The 26,183-nt window shown below is 42.7% G+C and overlaps 1 protein-coding gene across 2 annotated transcripts in view; it reads right to left on the reverse strand.

Moving 5' to 3' along the window:
- Positions 1-26,183, reverse strand: part of nin (ninein (GSK3B interacting protein)) — a 182,665-nt gene that overhangs the window by 116,363 nt on the left and 40,119 nt on the right. For both annotated transcript variants that reach the window (XM_078562560.1, XM_078562561.1), the window contains exon 3: positions 21,363-21,456. In XM_078562560.1, coding sequence (XP_078418686.1) covers positions 21,363-21,456 — 94 coding nt within the window. The remainder of the gene's footprint in view (positions 1-21,362; positions 21,457-26,183) is intronic.

A 26,183-nucleotide genomic window follows, 5' to 3' on the forward strand; every position in this document is an offset into this window, starting at 1 on the left:
CAGGGTAGTGTCCTCTGTGCAATCATCAGCTGAAGATGGTTGGGCAATGTTCAGCACCATTCGCAACTCCTCAGATACTGAAGTAGTTCATATCCAAATGCAGCAAGACCTGGACAATATCCAGGCTTGAGCTGACAAGTGGCAAGTAGCATTCATGCCACACAAGTGCCAGGCAATAACCATCCCCAACAAAAGAGAATTTAACCATCACCCCTAGGCATTCAATGGCATTACCATCACTGAATCCCCCACTATCAACACCCTGGGAGTTAACATTGGACCAGAAACTGAACTGCACTAGCCATATAAATACTGTGGCTACAAGAGCAGGTCAGAGGCTGGGAATCCTACGTTAAGTAACTCTCCTCCTGACTCCTCAAAGCCTGACCACCATCTACAAGGCACAAGTCAGGAGTGTGAAGGAATACTCTCCACTTGCCTGCATGAGTGCAGCTCCCACAATATTCAAGAAGCTTGACACCATCCAGGACGAATCAGCCCACTTGATTGGCACCACATCCACAAACATTCATTCCCTCCACCACCGAAGCACAGTAGCAGCAGTGTGTACTATCTACAAGATGCACTGCAGGAATTCACCAAGGCTCCTTAGACAGCACCTTCCAAACCCATGACCACTACCATCTAGAAGGGCAAGAGCAGCAGATACATGGGAATACCACCGCCTGGAAGTTCCCCTCCAAGTCATTCACCATCTTGACTTGGAAATATATCACTGTTCCTTCGTTGTCGCTGGGTCAAAATCCTGGAAATCCCTTCCTAACAGCACTGTGTGTGCAGCGGTTTAAGAAGGCAGCACACCACCACCTTCTCGAGGGCAACTAGGAATGGGAAATAAATGCTCGCCCAGCCAGCAAAGCCCACATCCCGTGAATGAATTTTAAAAACTACTACATCCTGATCTGTGCATTCTCCCAACCTCTTCATTCTGCCTCTTCAAGCTTACTCCAGCATATGTAGCGTACAGATACAACAATCCCTCTCAGGCAATGCATGTCTTCACATTCCCATCTGTCTATTCACCCTGACCTTCATCCTTATGTTAATTATATCTTAAATAATTCCAAGGTATTTGATACTGCATCCAATCATTCAAAGTATGATCAGTCTTCTTTGTGAAGGACCCTCATCCTTGTACAATGTCATGTCTCTCTCTCATATTCACCCTCAAAAATACCTTACCATTCTATCTGTTCAACCTATGGCATTACTCTCACTCATAGGTCTTTACTTTCCCTCCTTGCAGAAGAGAGCACAGGACACAAAGAGGCAGAGAACTGGGGGTGACCCTCCAGCCATCCCTCAACTGACAGCTACAGAGTAGCCTCAGCATACCTGCCCACCGGTGATGGGGGTCTCCCAGCTACCTGGTGACAGGATTAAACATCACACAACCACATGACATATAACATTCACTCGCGTTGACTTGATGTTAACGGCGAGTGAAATATGATCATACGCATAATCATCACTTAAAACATTCTTAACTTGACAGTTCTAATTCAATCTCCCATAGGGCCTTCAAGCGGCCAACAGGAGGTGACCAGAAGGACATCAACGACTCCTGTTCTGAAACCATACTTTATATCAAAGTATTATTTTTGAATTTAGTGGGTGGAAAGACCAAACTGATTTTTGGAAAAAAAAAGACTATGGCCACTTTCCAGTGGTTTGGAATCAGTCAAAGATGGACGCACATTTGCATCACTGTACCTTCACATGTACATCATTGTACATTCCAAAACTATTGAAATGGAGACAACAGCCAGAATTTTCCAGCTCCTCCCGCCGGCAGGATCAGGTGTGAACAGAGATTTCAGTAGCTCACCGGCTCTGCCACGGGGGAACCCACCGTGGGAGGGGGGCGGGGGCTGGAAAATTCCAGCCAACCTGTCTGCAAAACTGAACCAGGAATAATGGCCTTGAAAGAGATGAATGGTGGCCATCTCCTATCCCATCAGCAAAGTGTCCAGATAATCACCTGAGTACTCAACTGAGTGGAGACAAACCATTAGACATAATCACTTGGACAATGGAACCCAGACTGTGAAAGGAATTCCTATCCATGATCTAATCAAGGTAATTGGAATACACCAGCCGCAACCATACTTGGGTCATTGGGCATTTGGGGAGAGAAGGTCATGTGACAAGCTAACCCTGTATGTGTTTTAAGCACCTATTTCCTCTGCAGAATTAGACTGAGACACTGAAGGAACAAGACCCTGAGTGGGTTCCTTGCTTCCATCTCTCTCTCCACCCAACTTACAAGATGAACCCAGTCTATTGATTTTGACCATCCAGGTGCCGCAGGTGGGGATTTAAGAAGATTTCAACCCAGCAGTGCTGTCTCCAGAACATCAGATAAACCGTTCATCTGCAGCTTTAAACTGCTTCAACGCCAAAAACAACAGGACCGCTGAGTGAAAACAGCAAGACCACAAGGTTCAGCTTGAAGCCAGCCGAGTCATTAACCTTCAAGAGTAGTATACCCCTTTAATTTTACTGGACCCTAAATTACTTAATCTATCCTCTCCACTCTGTAATCCATCTGTGTGTGTGTGAACTTCGAGTGTGTGTGCATGAGAATGTCGGAGTGTTTTTTATTATTTTACTTAGAATGGGTCAAGTATAATAAAAACTATTCTCTTTCCCTTTTAAAAACCGAAAACCTGTCTGATAGTATCTGTTGAAGACTCATGCGGACTCGAAATGTTAACTGTGTTCCTCTCCACAGATACTGCCAGACCTGCTGGGTTTTTCCAGGTATTTTTGTTTTTGTTTTTGTTTTGGATTTCCAGCATCCGCAGTTTTTTGCTTTTATGATAGTATCTTTTATGGTCACAGCACATGAACAGTTAAACAGTCACAGAATTGGCAAGTATATCCATTTTAACAATAATCTGTTGCAGTCAAAAGGAGGTGGAAAAGAGGGGAGCCATTCAATCCCTCCTCACCTCCGCATCGTAATACTTCTCAGAGGAGGTCAGCCACTCTTGAGGTGTACCATCTCAGGCTCATGAACCAGCTCAGGTACTTACACTTTGGTGGGACCAGAAAGGATGATAATTGGGTTTCCACCTGGTGTCTCACACATCCCAAGTGAGCAATAGCATATGGCAGATCCACGTAGGAGGCCGCAAGTTGCTCCAAACTCTGCACGGCTGAATGCAGATGCTGCACCTCAGGGCTGTCAATGAAAAAGATACTTCTAGAACAGCAGTGAGGAATGTGCGATATACTGGCAGTCTTTCCAGTTGCACTATGTACAATTACAGAGAGATTGGAGGAGTCCATCTCAAATATGAATGTCATGATGTTCCAGATGTTTGAAATGACATCTTGGTCAATGGCAAGAATGATCACCTGCATGGTGCATCAAACATGGTGATCAAATGAGTGCATGCAGTCTGCATCAATGGATGCAGTCCATGGTATGAATGCACCTATAAGAGAGATAAATTACACCTTTGGCCATTCATCACCACACTAATCTTCAAAGTGTACTACAGCACATTGATAGCAAGGAAATGTGGATGGGCCATGAGAGGGATGATGGTGAAGGGGGACATGGAAATAGGGGCTTCACACACAACATTCCCACTTCTCACCCACTTCCCTCACCTAAGACAGTATCTCACATTCTGCCTCTTGAGCCGAAGGCTGTGTCAGCCCTGCACAGGTGCAGTTGGAGCAGTTGTCGCTAACGCTCTCACGGGCTCCAAAACCTAGAGCAATATTGGCCAAGAACATGTCGATAGTCGGAGTGAGGATCCGAACAGCCTGCATGTAACTCTGCTGAAGTCACAGGGGTTGCGCCATATAGACACATTAGGAAAAGGAAGAATAAAGATTAGTAGTTGCACAAGGGTCTCCACATAGCTGTGCAGCACAACATTAGATTGGCAAGTTTCTGTTTTATTATTGAACTAAATGACTTGTATTTCCACCACTTTTTCATCTTGCCCATTTTTGGCTGCTGTCTGACAAGTGGCCTTTGCATGTGTGATGAACACCAAGACATGAATTGATGCTGGGGGGCAGTAGCATTTGCATGTGTTTGTCAGATGGGTGCACTGATGGGCCCTTACTGAACCTTGCAATAACGAGGGCATCCTGGGTATCAATATGAGCCACTGCTGGTAAATTAGCTACATCAGGGTCTGTCTCCTCCTCCTCAGAATCGTCTGAGAAGGGGCTCTGGGCTCTATGCCTTGAGGTTTGGACCTGCAGGAGGAATAATGTTGTGCAGAGCCTGAGGCATTGCGGAGACATGAGCAGATAACGAAGGAGTCCATATGCTCCATTATGACTGAGTTTTGAGCTAAGTATGAGTTAAGTATGTTGACCAGTGTATCCATTAGCCCTCAAGGCTCCCCAATGTGTTCACAGCAGCTGCACCATGATGTCCCAGACACTGCCTGTTCCCAGTGCCTGCTATGGGAAATTCAAAATGGCTCATCTGAGGCCTTTTAAGGAGCCACAAGCTCAACAACCACTTAATTGAAGATGTGTAGGTTGCCAGCTCCCACCCTCCATCATGAAAATTGCTTTGCATTCTGGAGATGTCAGTATCCAGTGAAACCTTCTACGAATGCGATTTTCTATGCACACCTGCACTTATGCACGCCCCTACCAGCAATTGAAAGTCCAGCCCATGATGTCTGGGAATTGATTCCAAACATAACTTGGCGGACAGGAGGTGTGTGGAAACAGGAAGGGAACTTACGTTCCACTGCTCCATTGCACCATGGATAGGTACCACAGTGAACTGTCTCATAATACTACACCATTGTCTTTATTATAAGAGACCTGGTCCTTCATGTAGGATGAACAACATTGTGGTAGGCAAGTTCATACTTTATTGGTTCCTGTTTACAGTAAAGATTTGTCATGAAACACAAATACAGCTTGCACAGAAAAGAGGAAGCCTTGTAATCAAACAATCATTGGCTGTAAATATAAAATAATTGCAGAAATAGATTACTTATAAGTGTAATCTAGTTATCATTATGACTCAATAACTGTTGTGCTTTACCCACATGAGTAAGCATCAAGAAAATTCCTGTGACGTTAACAAATGTGTCAATACAACATTGTTGAACTAAGTGACATATTTCAATTTTAAAAGTAGTTATGAAGTTTAACACGAAAGATTGTGATTCCATTCAGGAAACCATTAGTTCTACCAGTATGATTCTCATCTCAGATCATTAACAATGTCCAGCAAGCAAAATCATAACATCAATTCCCTGCTGCTTCCTCATGTCTGTGAATATATTTTTCAAGTGTTTATCACATTTTTTCCCCAAACAGATTTTTTTTTTAGATCAGTGTGGAAACTCATCACCACATTTATAAATCCCCAATTCAAACGAATAGGATATTTACACCCATTAGTGTGGTTGTTGTCTGCCCAATTTGGAGTACACACTTTCTTCTCTACAGGACACATCGTTCTTACACAACTCTGAAAATTTAGCTGCAGGTTGCTATTGTCAAGGAATCCCAAGGGATAAATAAGGGTAATATTTGAGTTTAATTAACTAATACTATACAGCTTACTGGTACAGAGCATTGATAAGCTTCTCCATTGCTTGTCCTAGCTCGTGACATTTGTTCACAGCTTTACCTGGAGCCCAGAGGGAATACTCCCAGCCCTCAGTGACGTCTATCCATTTATATCCCACTAATCAGCTAGGTTAGTTGTCAGTCAATAATGGTGCCCTAGATTACAGAGGACCTGTCCAGTTCATACGACTAAATTTACCATGAAGGTTCACTTGGGTGAGTTTCTGTTGTCAGGTGTTCCATTTCAGTGCCATCTCATCCTGAAAGAGAGCCCACTTTGCTCTCCCTCTCCCAGACTAGTAGTCATTAGCTGGTTATCAGGTCTGTGTTTTCACCAGGTAGAGAGCAGGTAGCAGGACTTTCTTACAAGCAGCATGATGAGAAATACAATTCACCTTAAAATGTGTAATACTGTTATACTCCTTCCTACTGACAACAGCATAACAGTCATTGACCACCAGACCCATAGTTTCAGCAGCAAGATTTGGGCAGAACTTTACAATCCTCCAGGGGCCACAAGTGGTGGGTTGGGGGGTGTGTAAAATTCTGCAGGTGACTTTCCTGACGCCTACCCACTCATTACCGACCCCACTGCGATTTTATATGTGGCAGGTGAGGCCCATGGCAGCCTGCCCGCCCAGGCCCCAATTGACAATTTTTCAGCCAGTGGGGGGTGGGGATGGTGGAGCTAGAAAGTTAGCCTGCTCAGGCCTCAGGCAGGAAAGGTGTGGGGTGCCTCCTTCATGGCCCCCTTTTCTGATTGGGGGGGGCTGCACCCTCCACCAAGGCCTGGGTGTCTTTTCTCACCCTGGTCTTTCAATGCCATTCCCCATTCCCCGTGCCCCACCTGGAGTCTCCTGTCCTGGTCCTGCTGAGAGATCCCAGACCTACCTTGCATCCAGCTCCTGGCTCTTCTTTGCTGGGACTGGACACTCCTATGGCCACTGCTGGGACTAGAGATCTGCCAGCTAATCTGATGGCTGGCAGCTCTCAGAGGCCGGATTTCTTCCTCAGATGGAGGCAGCAGGCCTACCCCCAGCCAATTAATGCTCCTCAAAGCATTAAATGACCGTGGGGCAGTCATCGGGAGCGGCAGTGAGTTCCCTGCCGACTTTTTTTTGACAGTGGAGCAGAAACCCTGCCACCCATTAAATTCTGCCCTTTGTCTTTCTTGACTACGTTCTTGAGAATGACTTAATGACTTCCTTTCTAGCATACTCAGACAGGTTTGTATACACCAGCCACTGATCCTTTTTGCCAATGATCCACCTCACAGCTTGCTCCTGAACTCTGCATGTGGAATGGAGGAATCCCTCAATTGCATGCCTAGGAGTTCTGAATCAAAAAGGAGGACTATTTGAAAATACCATGTATGTCACAATCTTAACCTATATTGCAATTTTGAATTTAATGAAGACAGATAGTAAGACCAAAAGTGCCTTCCTCCTTTTCTCAGTACGATCCTGGAGGATTGTGCTCAGGCTGAAGTTAGCATCCACTTAAAATGAATCAATAACTGAGTCAGGCTTTCCTTACAGTTTCCGCTCAGTACTCTTGAACCATGCAAGGCTATAACATGTACTTTGGGGCTCTGACCACCATATCCCATTGTTCAAGAGGTTGTGTACAGCACACTAGATCCCGAGGGTGATTCTGTCAGCAACAAACATCAACGTAAGGAGTATTGCTATATTTTCAGAACTGCTCCCAAGATTGTCCCATACAATGCCAGTCGTGGATGAAAACAGCAAATAAATATTTTTAACCTCTCCCTTCCTGCTTCTAGCTATAATGCTAAATTTATGCCCATTTGATATATATCCATTACTCTCACAAATCCATTTTTAATTTCAAATACTTTAATTTGATGTTCCACTAAAGTCCTCTGCTCCAGTGATTACGTCCCTAGTTTCCTACATCCCTACATAGTACCTTAAACATGGTGCCAACATCATTTTGACATCCTCCAATATTCTTTATAAAATGTTAATTAGGTATCTATTAATAAAGTGGATTCTGGATAAATACGTGATCAAAGTATTTGCTCCAAGCTGCAATTTTCACTCTCTCCGTTCATATGCATACTCAGATAGAACTAATTGGGCGAGGCACGTTAGCAGGATTCAGCTTTATCTCTGGTGAAACATCCTCCCTTGGGGCTGATATTATGGTCTAAAGAAGGTTCAAGCTTAACTATCAAAGTATTCCTGTGATTGCCCTGGAGGTGCGTCAGAAAGGGACCAAAACACTGACCTCTTACATCAAAAGTCTGCATTTTGAGCAGTGGAGAAACCATCCTTTACAGCTTGGAGAGAAGGAGACAAAGGTGTGGCTTTACAGAGGTGTGAAAGATAGTTCACAGTATAGGAATGGTAAAACATGAGTTTAAGATAATCCATGAGAGCATAATAAGGGGTACAGATTCAAACTAGATAAAGACAAATTTAGGAGTAAAATGAAGCAGTTCTTCATAGTATAAAAGAGTGATCAACACGTAAAATAGATTTCTGTACAGGTTAAAGCAGAAAAACTATGGAATAATTTAAGAAAGTTAGTTTTTTTTAATTCATTCACGAGATGTGGGCTTCACTGGCTGGGCCAGCGTTTATTGCTCATCCCTAGTTGCCCTTGAGAAGGTGGTGGTGAGCTGCCTTCATTAACCGCTGCAGTCCACGTGGTGTAGGTACACCCACAGTGCTGTTAGGAAGGGAGTTCCAGGATTTTTACCCAGCGACAGTAGAGGAATGTTTCCAAGTCAGGATGGTGCGTGATTGGAGGGGAACTTTCAGCTGGTGGCGTTCTCATCTATCTGCTGCGCTTGTCCTTCTAGATAGTAGTGGTCGTGGGTTTGGAAGGTGCTGTCTAAGGAGCCTTGGTGAATTCCTGCAGTGCATCTTGTAGATGGTACAAACTGCTGCTACTGTGCATCGCTGGTGGAGGGAGTGAATGTTTATGGACGTGGTGCCAATCAAGCGGGCTGCTTTGTCCTGGATGGTGTCAAGCTTCTTGAGTATTGTGGGAGCTGCACTCATCCAGGCAGGTGGAGAGATTTCCATCACACTCCTGACTTGTGCCTTGTAGATGGTGGACAGGCTTTGGGGAGTCAGGTGGTGAGTTACTCATCGCACGATTCCTAACCTCTGACCTGCTCTTATAGCCACAGTATTTATATGGCTACTCCAGTTTAGTTTCTGGTCAATGGTAACCCCCAGGGTGTTGATAGTGGGGGATTCAGTGATGGTAATGCCATTGAATGTCAAGGGGCGGTGGTTAGATTCTCTCTTGTTGGGGATGGTCATTGCATGGCACTTGTGTGGTGTGAATGTTACTTGCTACTTGTCAGCCAAGCCTGCATATTGTCCAGGTCTTGCTACATTTGGACATGGACTGCTTCAGTATCTGAGGAGTCGCGAATGGTGCTGAAAATTGTGCAATCATCAGCAAACATCCCCATTTCTGACATTATGATGGAAGGAAGGTCATTGATGAAGCAGCTGAAGATGGTTGGGCTGAGGACACTACCCTGAGGAACTCCTGCAGTGTTGTCCTGGAGCTGAGATGACTGACCTCCAACAAACTCAACCATCATCTTCCATTGTGCTAGGTATGACTCCAACCAGTGGAGAGTTTTCTCCCTAATTCCCATTGACTCCAGTTTTGCAAGGGCTCCTTGATGTCACACTTGGTCAAATGCTGCCTTGATATCAAGGGCAGTCACTCTTACCTCACCTCAGGAGTCAACTCTTTTGTCTACGTTTGAACCAAGGCTGTAATGTGGTCAGGAGCCGAATGGCCCTGGAGGAACTCAAACTGAGTTTTGGTGAGCAGGTTATTGCTAAGCAAGTGCCACTTGATAGCAATGTTGATGACCCCTTCCATTACTTTACTGATGATTGAGAGTAAACTGATGGGGTGGTAATTGGCTGGGATGGGTTTGTCCTGCTTTGTGTGTACAGGACATACCTGGCCAATTTTTCACATAGCCGGGTAGATGCCAGTGTTGTGGCTGTACTGGAACAGCTTGGCTAGGGGTGCGGCAAGTTCTGGAGCACAAGTCTTCAGTACTATTGCCAGAATATTGTCAGGGCCCATAGCCATTTCACTATCGAGTGCCTTCAGCCATTTCTCGTAATCATCTGGAGTGAATCAAATTGGCTGTAGACTGGCACCTGTGATGCTGCGGACCTCCAGAGGAGACCAAGATGGATTATCAATCGGTACTGCAGACTGAAGATTGCAGCAAATGCTTCAGTCTTATCTTTTGAACTGATGTGCTGGGCACCCCCTCATTGAGGATGGGGATATTTGTGGAGCTTCCTCCTCCATTGAGTTGTTTAGTTGTACACCACAATTCGCGACTGGATGTGGCAGGACTGTAGAGCTTAGGCCTGGTCCATTTGTCGTGGGATTGCTTAGCTCTGTCTATCACTTGCTGCTTATGCTGTTTGGCATGCAAGTAGTCCTGTGTTATAGCTTCACCAGGTTGACACCTCATTTTTAGGTATGCCTGGTGCTGCTCCTGGCATGCCCTCCTGCACTCTTCATTGAACCAGGGTTGATCCCCTGGTTTGATGGTAATGGTAGAGTGGGGGACATGCTGAGCCATGAGGTTACAGATTGTGTTCGAGTACAATTCTGGTGCTGCTGGCAGTGCCTAATGGTTGCCCACTCTTGAGTTGCTAGATCTGTTCGAAATCTATCCCATTTAGCATGATGGTAATGCCACACAACGAAATGGAGGGTATCCTTAATATGAAGGCGGGACTTCATCTCCACAACTGTGCGGTGGTCACTCCTACCAATACTGTCATGGACAGATGCACCTGTGACAGGCAGGTTGGTGAGGATGAAGTCAAGTATGTTTTTCCCTCTTGTTGGTTCCCTCACCAGCTGCCGGTGGCTTCCTCACCAGCTGCTGCAGATCCAGTCTAGCAGCTACATCCTTTAGGACTCGGCCAGCTCGGTCAGTAGTGGTGCAGCCGAGCCACTCTTGGTGATGGACATTGGAGTCCCCCACCCAGAGTACATTCTGCACCCTTGCTACCCTCAGTGCTTCCTCCAAGTGATGTTCAACATGGAGGAGCACTGATTCTTCAGCTGAGGGAGGGCAGTACGTGGTAATCAGCACAAAATTTCCTTGCCCATGTCTGACCTGATGCCATGAGACTTCATGGGGTCCGCGGTCTATGTCGAGGATCCCAGGGCAACTCCTTCCCGCCTGTATATCACTGTGCTGCCACCTCTGCCCAGTCTGTCCTGCTGGCGGGATAGGACATACCCAGGAACATTATCTGTAAGGTAGGATTCCGTGAGGATGACTATGTCAGGCTGTTGCTTGACTAGTCTGTGAAACAGCTCTCCCAATTTTGGCACCAGCCCCAGACGTTAGTAAGGAGGACTTTGCAGAGTCGACAGGTCTGAGTTTGCCGTGTCGTTTCCCATGCCTAGGTCGCTGCTGGTTGGGCCGCCCGGTTTCATTCCTTTTTTGAGACTTTGTAGCGGCTTTATACAACTGAGTGGCTTGCTAGGCCATTTCAGAGGGCATTTAAGAGTCAACCACATTGTTGTGGGTCTGGAGTCACATGCAGGCCAGACCAGGTAAGGATGGCAGATTTCCTTCCCTAAAGGACATTAGTGAACCAGATGGGTTTTTACAACAATCGCCAATGGTTTCATGGTCATCCTTAGGCTTTTAATTCCAAATTTTTTATTGAATTCAAATTCCACCATCTGCCATGGCGGGATTCGAACTCGGGTCGATAATGGGTGGGGATCTAAAGGGTCTGGTGGAGCAGGCCTCAGAAGTCGGAGGCGTGTCAGAGGTGATCCAGGGACTGAATCAAAATCAGATGATGACCCTCTGGAGTCGTCCATAAGGCAGCAGATGTTGGATGTCTAACACGAGATGCGTGGAGATTTGGCAGACATACCAGAGAGTTTGCATGCTCTGGCCCGGACTATGGAGGTGTCCATCCAGGCCATGTGCACTGCAATCATCCAGCCTTTTGAGCACCAAGCTTCCTCCATGGACAGACTGGCAGCTGTCCTGGAGGGGCAAGCCGAATGTATTGCAGACACAATTGTAGGTATGTGCACGACCTGCACACCATTGTCCTGGCTGTGAGCTCAGGAGCCCAGAGCCAGGGAGCTTGGAGACTGAGCCAGCTTCTGGGACCACACAGGAAGGCACAGAGGACCAAGCGGACCTAGTGGTGGAGGATAAGCAGCTGCTGTTGCCATCTGGAAGCACCTTTCAGGCCCTTCTGATGAGGGCAGCCTCTCAGCTGTCCATCCGTTGTAAACACTCTCCTCGTCCAGTGCTGTGGTGATAGAAGTTCCTTCTGCCACTCAGCAGGAGTCTTCTGATGTGGCGGGGCCCTCAAGGCCTCAGTCACACAGAGCACACCTGTCAAAGTCATCCAGGGCAAGGGGAGTAGCAGATCACGAGCCTCTCTCCAGTGTAGCAGCAAGCGAGGCAGGTACCCTGCGTCGGAGGACCAGGGAACACTTGGTCAGAAAACTCCACAATAGTCACCAAGCGGGTCACGTGGGTGCATTTAATCTACTTGTTCATAAGATGTCTCATAATGCTTAAATGAGTAAATCCTGACTTCACCGTCCCTCATGTAGAGGTTATTTTAATATGTCATAGCCTTCGAAGTTTTTCTCAGGGGATCAATATGAGCTTCAAAAATTGGAGGCAGGCAGGATGTATCAAATGTCAAGAACTGGGCACAGTAAGTGTACTGACAGGACGGTGACATGACTCTCACATTCCACACGTAATGATGCTTGGACAGATGCAGTGCATGTATCTCTGAGGCCGGGACTTCACAACCTATTGGAGCAGCTGACTTATCAAGGCATCCACTATGTCATGGCCATCCATGCAACCACGTCCAGGGCCTTATATCTTGAATGCTGGGGCATTCGCTCACCTCGTCTTGGCCCTCATCCTCAGATGATTGGTTGTTATCTGACATCCCCTCTTCCTCAAGGGCATCCCATCTCTGAATGGCGAGGTTATAGAGGGCACATCATACTAATCCATGACTGACATGTGATGGAGTGTACTGCGATGCACCTCCTGATCTATCAAGACATCTAAACCTCATTTTCAGCAGCCCAACTGTCTGCTCTATGATGGTCCTGGTGCCTCCATAGCTTATGGCTCCTCTCTGTGTCTGTTCTCGGGGTCCCTTGCTGCCGTCATGCGCCATCTCTTCAATGGATAACCCTCGTCACCCAGAAGCCATCCATCCAGGGCATCTGGGCTGCTGAACAGGTGTAGCACCTGAGAGTTATGCAGAATTTATGAGTCGTGGTTGCTGCCTGAGTAACGCACGCATATCTGCATTATCTGTCGATTATGGACACATGCCAGCTGGACATTCAACGAGTGAAATCCCTTCCTGTTAATAAGAATATAAAGGCTGGCCAGCTGGAGCCTTTATGGCAACTGTGTGCTATCAATGGCTCCCTGGGCCTTGGGGAAACCTGCAATTGCCGCAAACCCTCTGGCTCTTTTGAGTTGACTCTGGCATTGTGAAAGAAATGTAATTGCCTGCCCTTCTGAACTTAGCATCAGTGAAGACCTTGCTGCAGTCGTGTGCAGCAGGCTGCGTAACGCCACCAAGGTTTCCATATGCTGCCCGAAAGGATCCTGTTGCAAAGAAGTTAAGCGTAACACTGACCTTTAAAGCTCCAGGCATTGGGCAATACCCAATACAGTTGGACGAGATCTCCCCTGTGCCAGCATGCCACAAAGACATGTGATTGTGGCTCAAGAGCCTGAGCCTCCTCTGGCATTGGTGTGTTGGACATCTGAAGATGTCTAAATACTCGAGGGGCTGCATAAGTCCTTCCGTGCCTCCGTTGAGGATTCATGATGGCTTCATCACATTTTTGGTTTGGTGCAGCTTTGCCACTCTCATGCATCACCACAGTATCCTGGATCTCTCGATATGTCCTCCTTCCTCTCTCTCTCTCTCCTCCTCCTCACTGGAGGATGTGATTCCCACAGAGATAATATTTCCTTGTATGGCCTAGTTAGAAGGCCAAGGTGATGGTGAGGGTCAAAATAGACCTTGCTGCAGGAGAGTTAAGACCTCTAAATGATAGAAGTTTGAAACGTAAACTCTGCTTCGTGCATAAAGCATTGCCAGCAGTCACAACAGCCTGAATTCGGGGCTTAGGTAGAGATATATCTTGTGTCATAGCTCCTAATTCAACACCTTTTGTTACACCTTGTACGGTCTTGTGCTGTTCTGAGAGCTTTACAAACTGCAAATAAAAGTATAGACACTAGTTCTGGTTTATTATCAGTAGTTAGCAAGTTTTATAGCCTTTGCTTTTGTACCCAAAGAGGGAGTGTGAGGAATAGTCTGTAAAATTAGTGAAAGCTGTTGCATTTATTACTGCTTATCCATTACTTTGAATGAACTTATTCTGTAATTTATGGCCTAAACAACAATTTGAAAGTATTTACTCTTCTTCCATCTAAATTCTGGAAGATTACAAGTGGGCTCATGTTATATCCAGTATCAAGAGCTTTGGGTCAACTTTTTCGCAATACCACAATATCAGATAAGGTGTGTAAGGTCACACTTCAGCACATAGGAAGTGCTCCTTCCTTGACAAAAGAAATATCCGATGAAAGTCTAAAAGCATAGCATTCAGTTTAATTATAGCCATGAGCTAAGTGGCTTGTCAACAAAATTCATGGAGTCAACAAATCACATGCATTGTGTTAAGACTCACTGTGACTTCTAATTAGTATAATACAATGAATAAAAAATGTTTTCAGTTGGTATTCATTTATACATGGGACAATTTCTTGCTTCCAAAACTCCTTCTCAGGAAGTAAAAACTAGTTTATATAAGTACACTTAAATGACCACGGGAAAGACTAATTTCTCATTATACTTGAGTGCCTTGGTAAATGGTCAAAAGTCAATTCTGATTTAGCCTACACCAACGATATTCAACTGCCAAACAATGACTAAAAAACAATTACTAAAAAAAACAAATTTATTTGTAGCACCACGGGCTGAATTTTCAATGTTTGTTTCTCAGTACATTGTGGTGTTTCACTTGGAGCTGGCATACTTGGTCACCGCCTTCATGCCCTCCGACACGGCTTGCTTGGTCAGTTCCTCGGGCAGCAGCAGGTACACAGTAGTCTGGATCTCCCGGGAGGTGATGGTGCTGCACTCGTTGTAGTAGGCCAGGCGGGAAGCCTCACCCGCGGTGCACTCGAAAATGTTGTTGACAAGCGAGTTAATGATGCTCATGGCCTTGAAGGAGATGCCGGTGTCCAGGTGAACCTGCTTCATCACTTTGTAGATGTAGATGGAGTAGCTCTCTTTCTTGGATCTCTTCCTCTTCTTGCCGCCCTTAGTTGGTGGCCTTCTTGATGATTTTCTTCTCGCCCTTCTTGGCAGCTCCTGTTGCCTTCTTCTCATCAGCCATGACTACACTGAGTTTGAAACATCTGGGCACGGAGTGTTAATATGACAATCACCTTGTTAAAACCAATTGCTAGTTAAACAGGCGATGGGCATTGATTGTCCCATCTAATTAGAATAAAAAGATACAGCTGGAACACTTTGTGTAGAAGCTACTTGGAAGTCAGTAGCACTGAAGAGTTGTCTTGAAAATAAACCAGTTTAAACCAAAAGGCCATCCTGCTTTAATTCTTCCACCACAATCTCTTATTGTGTGTAACACGGAGGTGCATTTCGGTGCGCGAATAGCCACACTTAATTTTTTTTTTGGGGGAAATCCGATTTTCCTCCACATTCCCGACCTCCTGCCATTTTCCTCAGGCCTTTTTGCGGGTCGGAATGCCAACTGTGCAAAACGCATACCCTCCCCATTTTAAATGGGGGAGGGAAATTGGATTTCCTCACACATACCATTTTTGTTTGGAAGCCCATTAAAAGCATGCCAGGTTTGAGAGCTTGTGAACAAAATGGAAAGCCTGAACAGTCTGAAATATTTTGAAAGGTAAATGTAGAGTGTTTTCACACCTTCAAATGTCATTATTAGGTGCTATTTTGTAATGTAGATGTGTTTTTAATACAGAGATTCATTATAGGAATCTGTCCTTTAAAGGTAAGTTGACCCTTACATTGACCAGCCTTGTGTATTTATTCACATGCATTACAGTGCTTTTCCAATGGAGGAAGCGCTATAATGCAGTGAAAAATGTTACAAAATGTCCTGTCAACTTGTGCTATCATCTTTACTGTGATTTAAATGGTTCTGGTTCATTAAAAAAACTGGTCTGACAATATTGCAGCACAATTAACACAGCCAATAGGGGAGGCACTTCCTGCACATGTGCAGTTGCAGTCTGTCAGTCTCAAGAGTGTCAGCTGCTGCTTGCATTAAAATGAACAAGTTGGCATGACAGAGACTAACAATAAAGTTCAAGTTATCCATGCTTAGATCTGATCAGTCCTTAGCCATCTGAAAGTTCTTGTATCTAGTCTATATATCATTTATGAACTGATTACTCTAAAACATGCCTCTGATGATTCAGTAAGCGATGATGATGTAGAATCAGGAAATTTCAGTAAATGAGATCCCAATATCCAATAAACTCAGATAATTGATTGCAATGTTTCGGATAAGGTCACTTTTTGGTAAAAAGTAACTTGAAAATATTGAAGAAAAAACTCATTACCCAAGTTAGGGCTTGAACCCATAATCCTTGGATTGAGAGAACCATTAGCTACCAACTGAGCTAACCAGCTACATGGGAAGTCCCTGCACAAAGACAGAATAAACAGTTCACTTTTAAGGCTTTGGTTATGTGAGGCAAGCTTGCAGGCACTCGAGTGATGCAACTTGCGGGAAATGGATAGAGTGCAAAACAAACTCACTGGAGTCCCCATATTCAGAACTAACCACCTGCTTCCTTACATTGACTGACAGACATTCTGATTTGAAGTTGAAATGAGCACCTCCAGTTCTTTCCTTTCCAGGGAACAGTCTATTGCTTGATAATGACCACAGCTGTCTAATGCTTGGCTGAGTTTCAAGTGCTTATCGGTTTCAGCACAGTAGGTGTTCCATTCAGCTGACAATGAATGACAGTTTCAAGAAGCTGTAATAAAATATTGTCACATTGATCTGGTTTCTAGATTGTTGACACACGCCAATAGGATTATAAATGTTACAAAGTTTTTCCCATGTGGCAGAATGCATTTTTCTCAGTACCAATGATATGGAAGTTTATGCTAGATGGTGCGAAATTCATTTTTTCCCCCAAGGAATGTAAAATAATTTTCATTGATATTGCATGGGGTTTGAGGATTGTGCATAGTGCATACTGGGTGAGTGGCTATGCAGGATACATGAAAGGCAAAGAAGTGGCATGGGTAATCTGAGGGGGCATGGGCTGGTATGGGAGGGTGGGTGGGGAGGTGAAGGCGAGATTTCAGGGTCCTTTAAACACTGTTGGGTGTTGAAATGCTGTGTTGGATAACCGAGGCAGGCTTTCTAACTGGCCCGCCTCCACACTCTCACTCCTCATGCACTCCAGTGCAGCTCACAAATTGCCTGGCTCCGCTGTGATAAGGCAAAAATGGCATCTGAAGTCACACATTGGTTGGGCATATAGTTTGCAAACCGCAAAAATGCACACGTTGTGTGTTTCTGCCCCCCCACCCCACCCCCACCCCCCACCACCGAAAAATAGTGTGCGGAATTTCCCAGTATGCCATAGTATCAAATACAGCCTGTGTAACATTATTTAGTGTGTTTCACGTGGACACTATACCAATAGGTTAAGTATAACCAACATGTAACTATTGGGAACTAAAGTCAATTATGGCTTGTAATATTTCAATGTATGTTAAATGCATAGGAAAAGGAAAGCAACAAAACCTAGAACTGGCTAATACAAATACAAATGTATTACATGGCTTAATGACTATTCCCAGTAGCTATTGTTTAATTACCCAGCATCACCTAGCAACACACCTGAGTCAAGCTGTTCCTGCACAGAGGGATTACCTTCTGTCAGGTTTCAGCTAGGAGGAGGTTAAAATCATTTATTTTTTTATATACAGCATGGAGACAGAGCAAAATTTTAAAAGAATCTAATGGAGTAATACCATGGCATTTAGTAGACATGCTGTGCCTCAAAATTATGAGGTATCGATCTCAATCATGTAAATAGGGGAGAGTGCTGAGTTGAACCCATTGGAGGGGTCGGGGGAGAAAAGGTAAGGGAAAACAAATCACCTGAGAAACACTCATGCATCTTCTATCAGGAACTAAAGGAGTAGAGCATCCTCTTACCTCATTTGGTAAATTGTTCGGTGAACCCCAGAGTAAGAAAAATTAAAAGATGGCACAGAGACAGACATACCCAGGTGACAGATGCAGAGAATAAAGCAAACTTTGATTTAAAAAAAAATTCTCCAGCCCCGCCCTTACTACCAGCAGAAATATTATGGAACTTGTGTTCAAATAATTTTTGATTTGTTACATTAGACTTCGTTAGAAGCAGAACTTATCATGCTAATTAATGAGTATAATTTCCAGGTAGTTAAGTCTTCAGACTATCTGCAAGCTGTATAACTGATTGAACAATGGACCAGCAATGTGGGAATATTCAAATATGAAATTAATAAGTTACATTCTGACTAGTAGCAATGGTACCTGTCAAATGCTGAGATTGTAATAAAAAAAAAGACCAAAGGAAAAAAAAAAGAGGCATATGATAAACATAGTGGGGAGTACAAAAGAAAAATGTGCAAAACACACATAATAGATATAAAGTAAACTGCCAAAGATCGGAAGGCTAGGAAGGAGCATGAAAAAGATGGTGGTCAATGCAAAGGCAATGACAAAGGTTTTTATTTAGAATACAAGTTAAACAATGGTCAAAGGAGAGCTGGAAACACTTGAGATATTCTAAGGCTATCATGTACTTGAAAGTACAGGAAAAATTGAATGGTTCACAAGTATTGTCCTTAGATTTGTCAGTGGAAGGTAAAAGTAAATGTTAGAAAGGAAACTATTAGAAGTGAATGGGACTAAAAGTAGTAAGGTCACTAGGCCTACCAATTATATATCATGAAATGCAAAGCAAGTTAGGAAGAAGATAGTGGAGACATGAAACGTAACCTTCTAAATGGCTTGGAAACAGGAATAGTGCCAAAGGACTGGAGAGTGGAAATGATTACACTTATGATAAAGAAAAGGGAAAGGAATTAGCCAAGGGAGAGGCGCCAATTAGCCTTACTTCAACTCTGGGTAAACTTCGAGAGTCCATGACAATTGAACCTGCAGGGGTGGGATTGGGGGTGTGGCGGGAGTCCCATGGGGTCGATCTGGGTCTTTACAATAGTCACTCAGAAGTTAGAAGAGGTTTTAATTCTTCTTTGTCTGAGTAACTATTGATATAACCCTTGCGGAATCATCCAAAGTTTGTGATTCAACACACATTTTCGGATGGTTTCCAGCGCAGCGCAATTGTCCAGAGGAAGTGTGCACTTCTGGGCGATTGCTGTGCAAGCTCTTACCTGGGAACTTCCCAGAGGAATTCCCCAGCACATTTTGGGGTACCGCCCAAATCTGCACTGGGGAGCTAGGAAGTTACAGGCCTTAGAAAAGCATGGGCTATTAGACTTGGGAGTCCTAGTCCAGGATTCTCTTAAGGTTAACTTGTAGGTTGATTCGGTAGTTAGGAAGGCAAATGCAATGTTGACATTTATTTCGAGAGGACTGGAATATAAAAGCAGGGATGTGCTGCTGAGGCTTTATAAGGCTCTGGTCAGACCACATTTAGAATATTGTGAGCAATTTTGGGCCCCGTATCTCAGGAAGGATGTGCTGGCCCTGGAGAGGGTCCAGAGGAGGTTCACAAGAACGATCCCAGGAATGAAAGGCTTAACATATGAGGAACGTTTGAGGACTCTGGGTCTATACTCGATGGAGTTTAGAAGGATATGGGGGGATCTGATTGAAACTTACAGAATACTGAAAGGGCTGGATAGAGTGGACATGGGGAAGATGTTTCCATTAGTAGGAGAGACTAGGACCCGAGGGCACAGCCTCAGAGTAAAGGGAAGACCGTTTAGAACAGAGATGAGGAGAAACTTCTTTAGCCAGAGAGTGGTGAATCTATGGAATTCATTGCCACAGAAGGCTGTGGAGGCCAGGTCATTGAGTGTATTTAAGACCGAGATAGATAGGTTCTTGATTGGTAAGGGGATCAAAGGTTACGGCGAGAAGGTGGGAGAATGGGGTTGAGAAACTTATCAGCCATGATTGAATGGTGGAGCAGACTCGATGGGCCGAATGGCCTAATTTCTGCTCCTATGTCTTATGGTCTTATGGCACAATCTGCATGATTTTGAAAGGGTACTGTTTGACAGATTGAATTGAACCGCTTGAAGAAGTCGGAGTGTACAGATTAAGAAAATGCAGCGAAGGTTGTATACATAAACTTTGAGAAAGTATGTTATTAACTGTCACAGCAAACACTCATTAAGAAAATGAAGATGCATGATATCAAAGGGAATGCAGCCAAGTGGATAGAAATCTAGCTCGGGAACAGAAAGTAACAATTTAGGCGTAGGCACAAGATCAATTATATCAAAGTTTGCTGATGATAACAAATTAGGGGCATTGTAAACTGTAAGAAACAATGCAGGAGTACGTAGCCAAGTTGACAGATTAAGCAGATAGATCGAGTTGGCCACATTTGGAGTATTGCAGGCAATTCTGGACATCCCATTCTAGGAAGAATACTAGGGCCATGGAATGGATATAGGCAAGTTTGTTAGTTTGATAGCTAGACAAAGAGGTCATAATTATGAGGAAAGGGTTAAAATATTACAGCTGTGCTCCTTGGAATAGGTTAGGTAAAGGATAGGCATATTTGACATTTTCATAATTTTGAAGAATAAACAAAGAGGTTGTTTCCATTGGTTGGAAAATGGGTAACAACGAATGAAAATAATCATTAGAAGGGAATACGTTAAAAGAAACATTTTCATACGGAGGGACATTAGGACATGGAATTCTTTACCATCTTGCCTATTCAAAATGAGACAATAACAATTTAAAATGGATTTGGATAAATACTGAAAAGGAAAAAATAAAAGCGAAAGAGCAATATCGGTTCCTTCTATGTTGAAAATTGAATGATTCTGTTTATATGCAAGCCTGGCAGAATTTACATCTTCAATTACAAGCAGGATCAAATTGTATAGATGTAGCATGGCAACACTGCTGTCCACTCCTACAGCTTAAGCTAACACAAAAGCACCAATTCCCTCGATCACTCTTATGTACAATTGCCTAGTCATAGTGAAGGAATCATCTGTATTAATCAGAGACCCACCTGCTGTCAGGATGTGATTATAAATTATGCAAGTGCTGTGGTGCAGGCTGAGTGTTCCTTCATATAAACCAAGTGTACACCCTGTAGCATCTATTTCAGGAAAACTGTCACACTTTGTTAAATTATGTCCTGGGGTAAAAAGCACTAGCTTGCAGAGAATAGGGATCATAGTCTGCCACTGCAGCATACAACTGAAGGCTAATAGGCATACTTGTGCAACTGAAATTACGTTCTGCTTTGAGTTTTCTGATCCTTGGCTTTTTAGAGGCAACAGACCTTGAAAACTGCACTTAAATCAATCACATGGAAAATTTGTTTCATGATGTCACTGCATTAGAAAATCTTTGTGCACCTTACCAAGATGTATCATCTAGGTCTAAAATTAGAGTATTTTTCTTCCACCTACCTAATGCTGGATAACCGTCATCTCCTGAGAAATCCCCTTCAATAGTAGTTGACAAGATAAAGATTAATGCCTCTTTAAATTGTTCAAAATGTACCTGAAAAATATTATAGAAATGAGAAGTGTCAAATTGATAAATTAAAAGGCAAAGCCAATTACAAATACTTAAATTTAGATTTGAGAATGCCACAAAGTGGTGGGGTGCAGATCCGACACCTCCAAACCCTTCCCCACTTCTGATATCTACGTTTACCATACAATGTTGTCTTCAAAGTCAAATGTACCCTAGATTCCACTTTGGTACTAGAGGCTAGGGGTGGTAGGAGAGAGTTGATTGTCATTAGCAACAAGGGAAAATTGGTGCCATGAAGTTTTCCTGTGGAAAGAAGGTTTCAAATGGCTGCACACTTTTAAACAAAAGTTAAAAGGAGAAGGGATAATGATGGCAGCACCCACTTTTGTTTTGCAAAACTTTTGGTTTCTTCATCTCAACCAGCTTCTTCTGTTGGTCACTTTTATGAGTAGATGTCTTAAGGGCTAACAAATGTCACCAGTTAATTACAGTTAAAGCAACACCACTTGCAGCTTCCCAGGTATTTGCTAGAAACATGTCAAGTGCACAATCAATAAGAGTTTCTTTTTAAGCCTTAATATGGCTTTTGTAACAATGGAAAAACACTTTCCCAAAACCAAAGTAATTAGAGGTATACTTCACACTATTGCTGTTTATAATAACTAATGTGACTTAACATTTTTGCAGTGCAAACTTAGTAACCAGGAAGGCTAAATGTGGCATTTGCTCTAGATCATCCCTTTTTGGACAGAGTGTGGTGTTGCTGTTAAAAAGGTAATGCTTTGGTCTCAAGTTAGAAAACAATGCTAATTTCTTAAAGCTGCATACAAAAGAACTGGCGGAATAATCTAGTTAGCGTTTGATTGCAAGAACACCTTGCACTGAAAGAGATCCATCTATTAATCCAAGTTAAAGTACACCGGTCATCTTAAAAGGCATTTCCATGAAATAAATATTTTGTTTGGCCATTCACTGCAGTATGGGACAAATTACTATTCAGTTCCCAGTGAATAAAGACTACAATTACAAATGTTTGATTTTCTAAATTTCATTTACAACTATATGTGAACAAGCAAAGACAGTAAAATAAAGTTGTGATGAAGGTGCCACTTGACAATGCACTACTAAAGAAATTACCTTTCATCTTTCTCAGAGCAGTAACCCTCCATCATATGGTGGGGTTGAAACCCTGGAAGAACCACCCCAGAAATTGCTGCTGATTATTGCGCAAAGAGTTTTGCAAAGGTACCGCTCAATAAAATAAGAATGTCATATTGTGTCGAAGGCAAAATGTATGTAACACAGGCACACATGAAACTAGTTTTTAAATCCTGTCTCAGAGAACAAGAGTATTATTTTGATCACTTGATGTAACAAACAATTTCAAAGAATAGAAATAGATTGATACCAATGATGACACCAGACGCAGTAAACTTGCCTTATTACTACAGCAAAGGCAAATTGATTCTCATTCACTAGCATTTAAGCTCCTTTAAAGCACAACATGTGCAGCTGCTTTACGGAGATAACAGGAACCTGACGAAGTAACAAGTGAGCTGGAGTTTGTTCGGAATGATGTCAATTGTGTACTGTGTGAGATATTAAACACACATTGAACCAGAAAGTTGCATCATCTTATGATGGTTAATGGTATTGTAATATAATTGTTACAGTAATCACCTGTGTATTTTGGTTACTGAGTAATCATCTGGCTTAGCTCCATGAGCAGTACTTGAAATTGAAAAATATCATTGGATCCCTCTGTCATTAGACAAGGCTAGTTTACTTTTAGATCTGTAAATTACCTTTCATTGGCGAGCCAATATTTTACAACATCTACTTATTATGCAACGAATACAACATTTTAGCTCCAGTGTGTTTTATAATAGAGTATGAGGGCTTCCTTAACCCATTTTAACAGTTCAGTAAAGCGTAGCCTCAACTTTTAATCTAGGTTACAGGCCACTAACAAGGTCAACCAACAGGACACAGCCCATAACACCAAATCACTGATCCAATCTTCTTCAGAGACAACAACAGATGTTGCATGACCAGCGCAAAGAAAATACTTCAGCTGTATGCCCTGCCTTCAAAAAAAGGGGTAAACACTCCTACTGTGTATTTTTGTTTTATTGAAAAGGAATACCTATTGTTGGGCAAAATCAGTCTATCTCCTGGGCTATGCAGTGTGTAATTCCATGTATTCACTGCGTAATGTATTCACTGAGCGGCTGTATCACCAATACACGGGTCTGAAACAGAGCAGCTGCACAGTGACAGATGGGTCCTTTCTCAACTGGAAACAATTTCACTAGCAACATCTCTAAATAAACTCAAGTACATTACCTCATAGACCAGAAAGGGACTGGCTGAGTAGAGTCAAACAGAAATTTAACAAAATGGGATTTTTCACTCTTATTTGAGAACAGCTATATGAGTTTAAGCAAACAATTTTCACAGAGTAAATTTTACTCTTAGTGAAAGGCAACAAGGTGTCACTTCGCAAATTACTCCACAAGTAAATGTACCACAATAGTCAATCATAGCTGAAAGAACTGTGGGATTCTACCTTGGTCTCAGCACCCAAGACGAAGGAGGGGTAAGATATAACAGGCGCCTGATTGCTAGCCACTAACTCAGACTGAAAAATGCATTTATGCAAGATATGAACAAGATGTGATATGCAATCCCATTGACAAATAGCTCAAATCTAGGCTCACACATAGAAGAATTGACAGTTTATTGAAATAGCCAGATGACATGGAACTGTACATTAGCATGAAGGTTAGTACCTTCAGGAGAGAATAAGGAGGGAAGAAAATTGGGATTTTATATCAAGGGGTATGTGCTGAAACTAAAGAGTAAATGCTTAGTTTAAATTAAGTGAATTCACCATTGAATAGTTTTTGGCTTTATTAACCTCATTCTAGAAGGAATCTGAATAGACAAATGTAAGCTTTTAAGGGGTTGTTTAAAGGTAAATTGTAGCACATTATTCCTATATTTGTTACGCCAACCTGAAGAAAAGAGTAAGAAGGTACTTCCACGAGGGATATGATTTGATCTGTATGAATAAAAGAACAGATTTAAGGAACAGCAAAGCCTTTTTCGAATAATACAGTTTCCACCTGGCTTCTTATTCCCTTTTTGTTATTCTCCTTTCCAGCAGGCCAGCTGTTAATGGGGGTTGGGATTGTGTTTTTAATGTCTGTGGGAGCAGCTGTCCCCTCGGTTATATCACAATTGTGCCAATGACAGTTGAGCACCTTGTAATCGGCAAAAAAATTCAAATAGAATCGATCAGACTCCAACTAAAACAGGTCCTTCAAAAAAAAAATCATATAGTAATCTGAACTATTCCAACTGAGTGGGATAATTTGTCCTGCATTTATTATGTGCTTTTTGAAACAAAACTTCTATTCTGAATTTGTTGAACAACCATTCAGTTCTTCATTCTCTAAATAAAATGAGTGAATTTAGTTCTTCTGATAAATGTTAGAAACCTTAGGTTGGCTAACAAACAAGAGGTCCGTATTTGGTACCACAGAGGAATCCCACTTGTATGCAGTATTTACAGGGACATGAACGATATCCAAAGTAAAAAATATTGGGAACACGAAAACTCTAACTATTTCATTCAATTTGTAAATTGGAAAATTAAATTCCCAGGAAGTGGTGATCTGCAGGTGTAGAAATCTATTTACACCATGGACATGCAGGCAGGCTTGATAAGGTTAAGAATAACACATAGAAAATCAGTGACAAATACAACCAAGTCAGAAGAGTCATGTGGATACCAGTGATTTACTACACAATCTATCTTCTAACTTCGCTTTCCTCCCCCTTCCACACACATTACAATATGTAAACAAATATACAGATAGAGATGAGAGATAGAGAAATATATAGAGATAAAGATATATGTTTATTTTCTAAATATTAACCTGGCAAACAATACTACTATCCGCTAAGCAGTTAATGCAATTCTAGTTTATGACTGCCCTCAATTTGTATACAACACTGAAATGTCATTCACATTTACCACAGCTAATATCCAATTCTATTCACACCAACATTTTGCAATTATAGAAGAGACAGTGCTATCAATCTTGTGCTTCACTTAAAACAAGTGGATTCATAGAGTAACACTTTAATAGAAGTTGCATAGCAACGATTAATATATTGGCATAAGATTTCTATATATCGTAATAGAATTTTCATGCTGCTGTAAATTAAGTGAGTTTTCCATGAAGCAAGTAGCAGATGTAAATTGGAAGAAGTGTGATAAGGAAGATGCCATTATATTCAAATAATTCCAACAAAAAGAAATTAAAAGTTTAATTTCTGCTGTTAATAAAGTCCCATTATGAGACTATTACTGTTAAGCAAATAATACACACTATAAAGGGAGTAAGGTTCACTTTAAGGTTCAGCTATTTGTACCTCCATTACATTTAAGGTGCGTTATATTTGCCAAGACCTCCTGGAGGAAGTGATGATCACAGTGAGATTAATTATCATGTGGCCTGCTTTCCCTTGTTTATTCTACTCAGTTTCTTTGCTCCATCTGAAAGCTCAACTATATGATTCTCATTGCTGAAAGTGAGAGAGAGAATCTTATTTCACACTTTTACTTTTCAACAATCAAGTGACATTCGCAAATCCCAGGAAAATCTTTACGCTTGCAGCTGATGGAAGGTAAACCACATGTTTACCAACATAGTTACATTTTCATTAACAAAACCTAAAAG

The sequence above is a fragment of the Cetorhinus maximus genome, chromosome 18 (assembly GCF_964194155.1).
Source record: "Cetorhinus maximus chromosome 18, sCetMax3.hap1.1, whole genome shotgun sequence".
Taxonomy (NCBI): domain Eukaryota; kingdom Metazoa; phylum Chordata; class Chondrichthyes; order Lamniformes; family Cetorhinidae; genus Cetorhinus; species Cetorhinus maximus.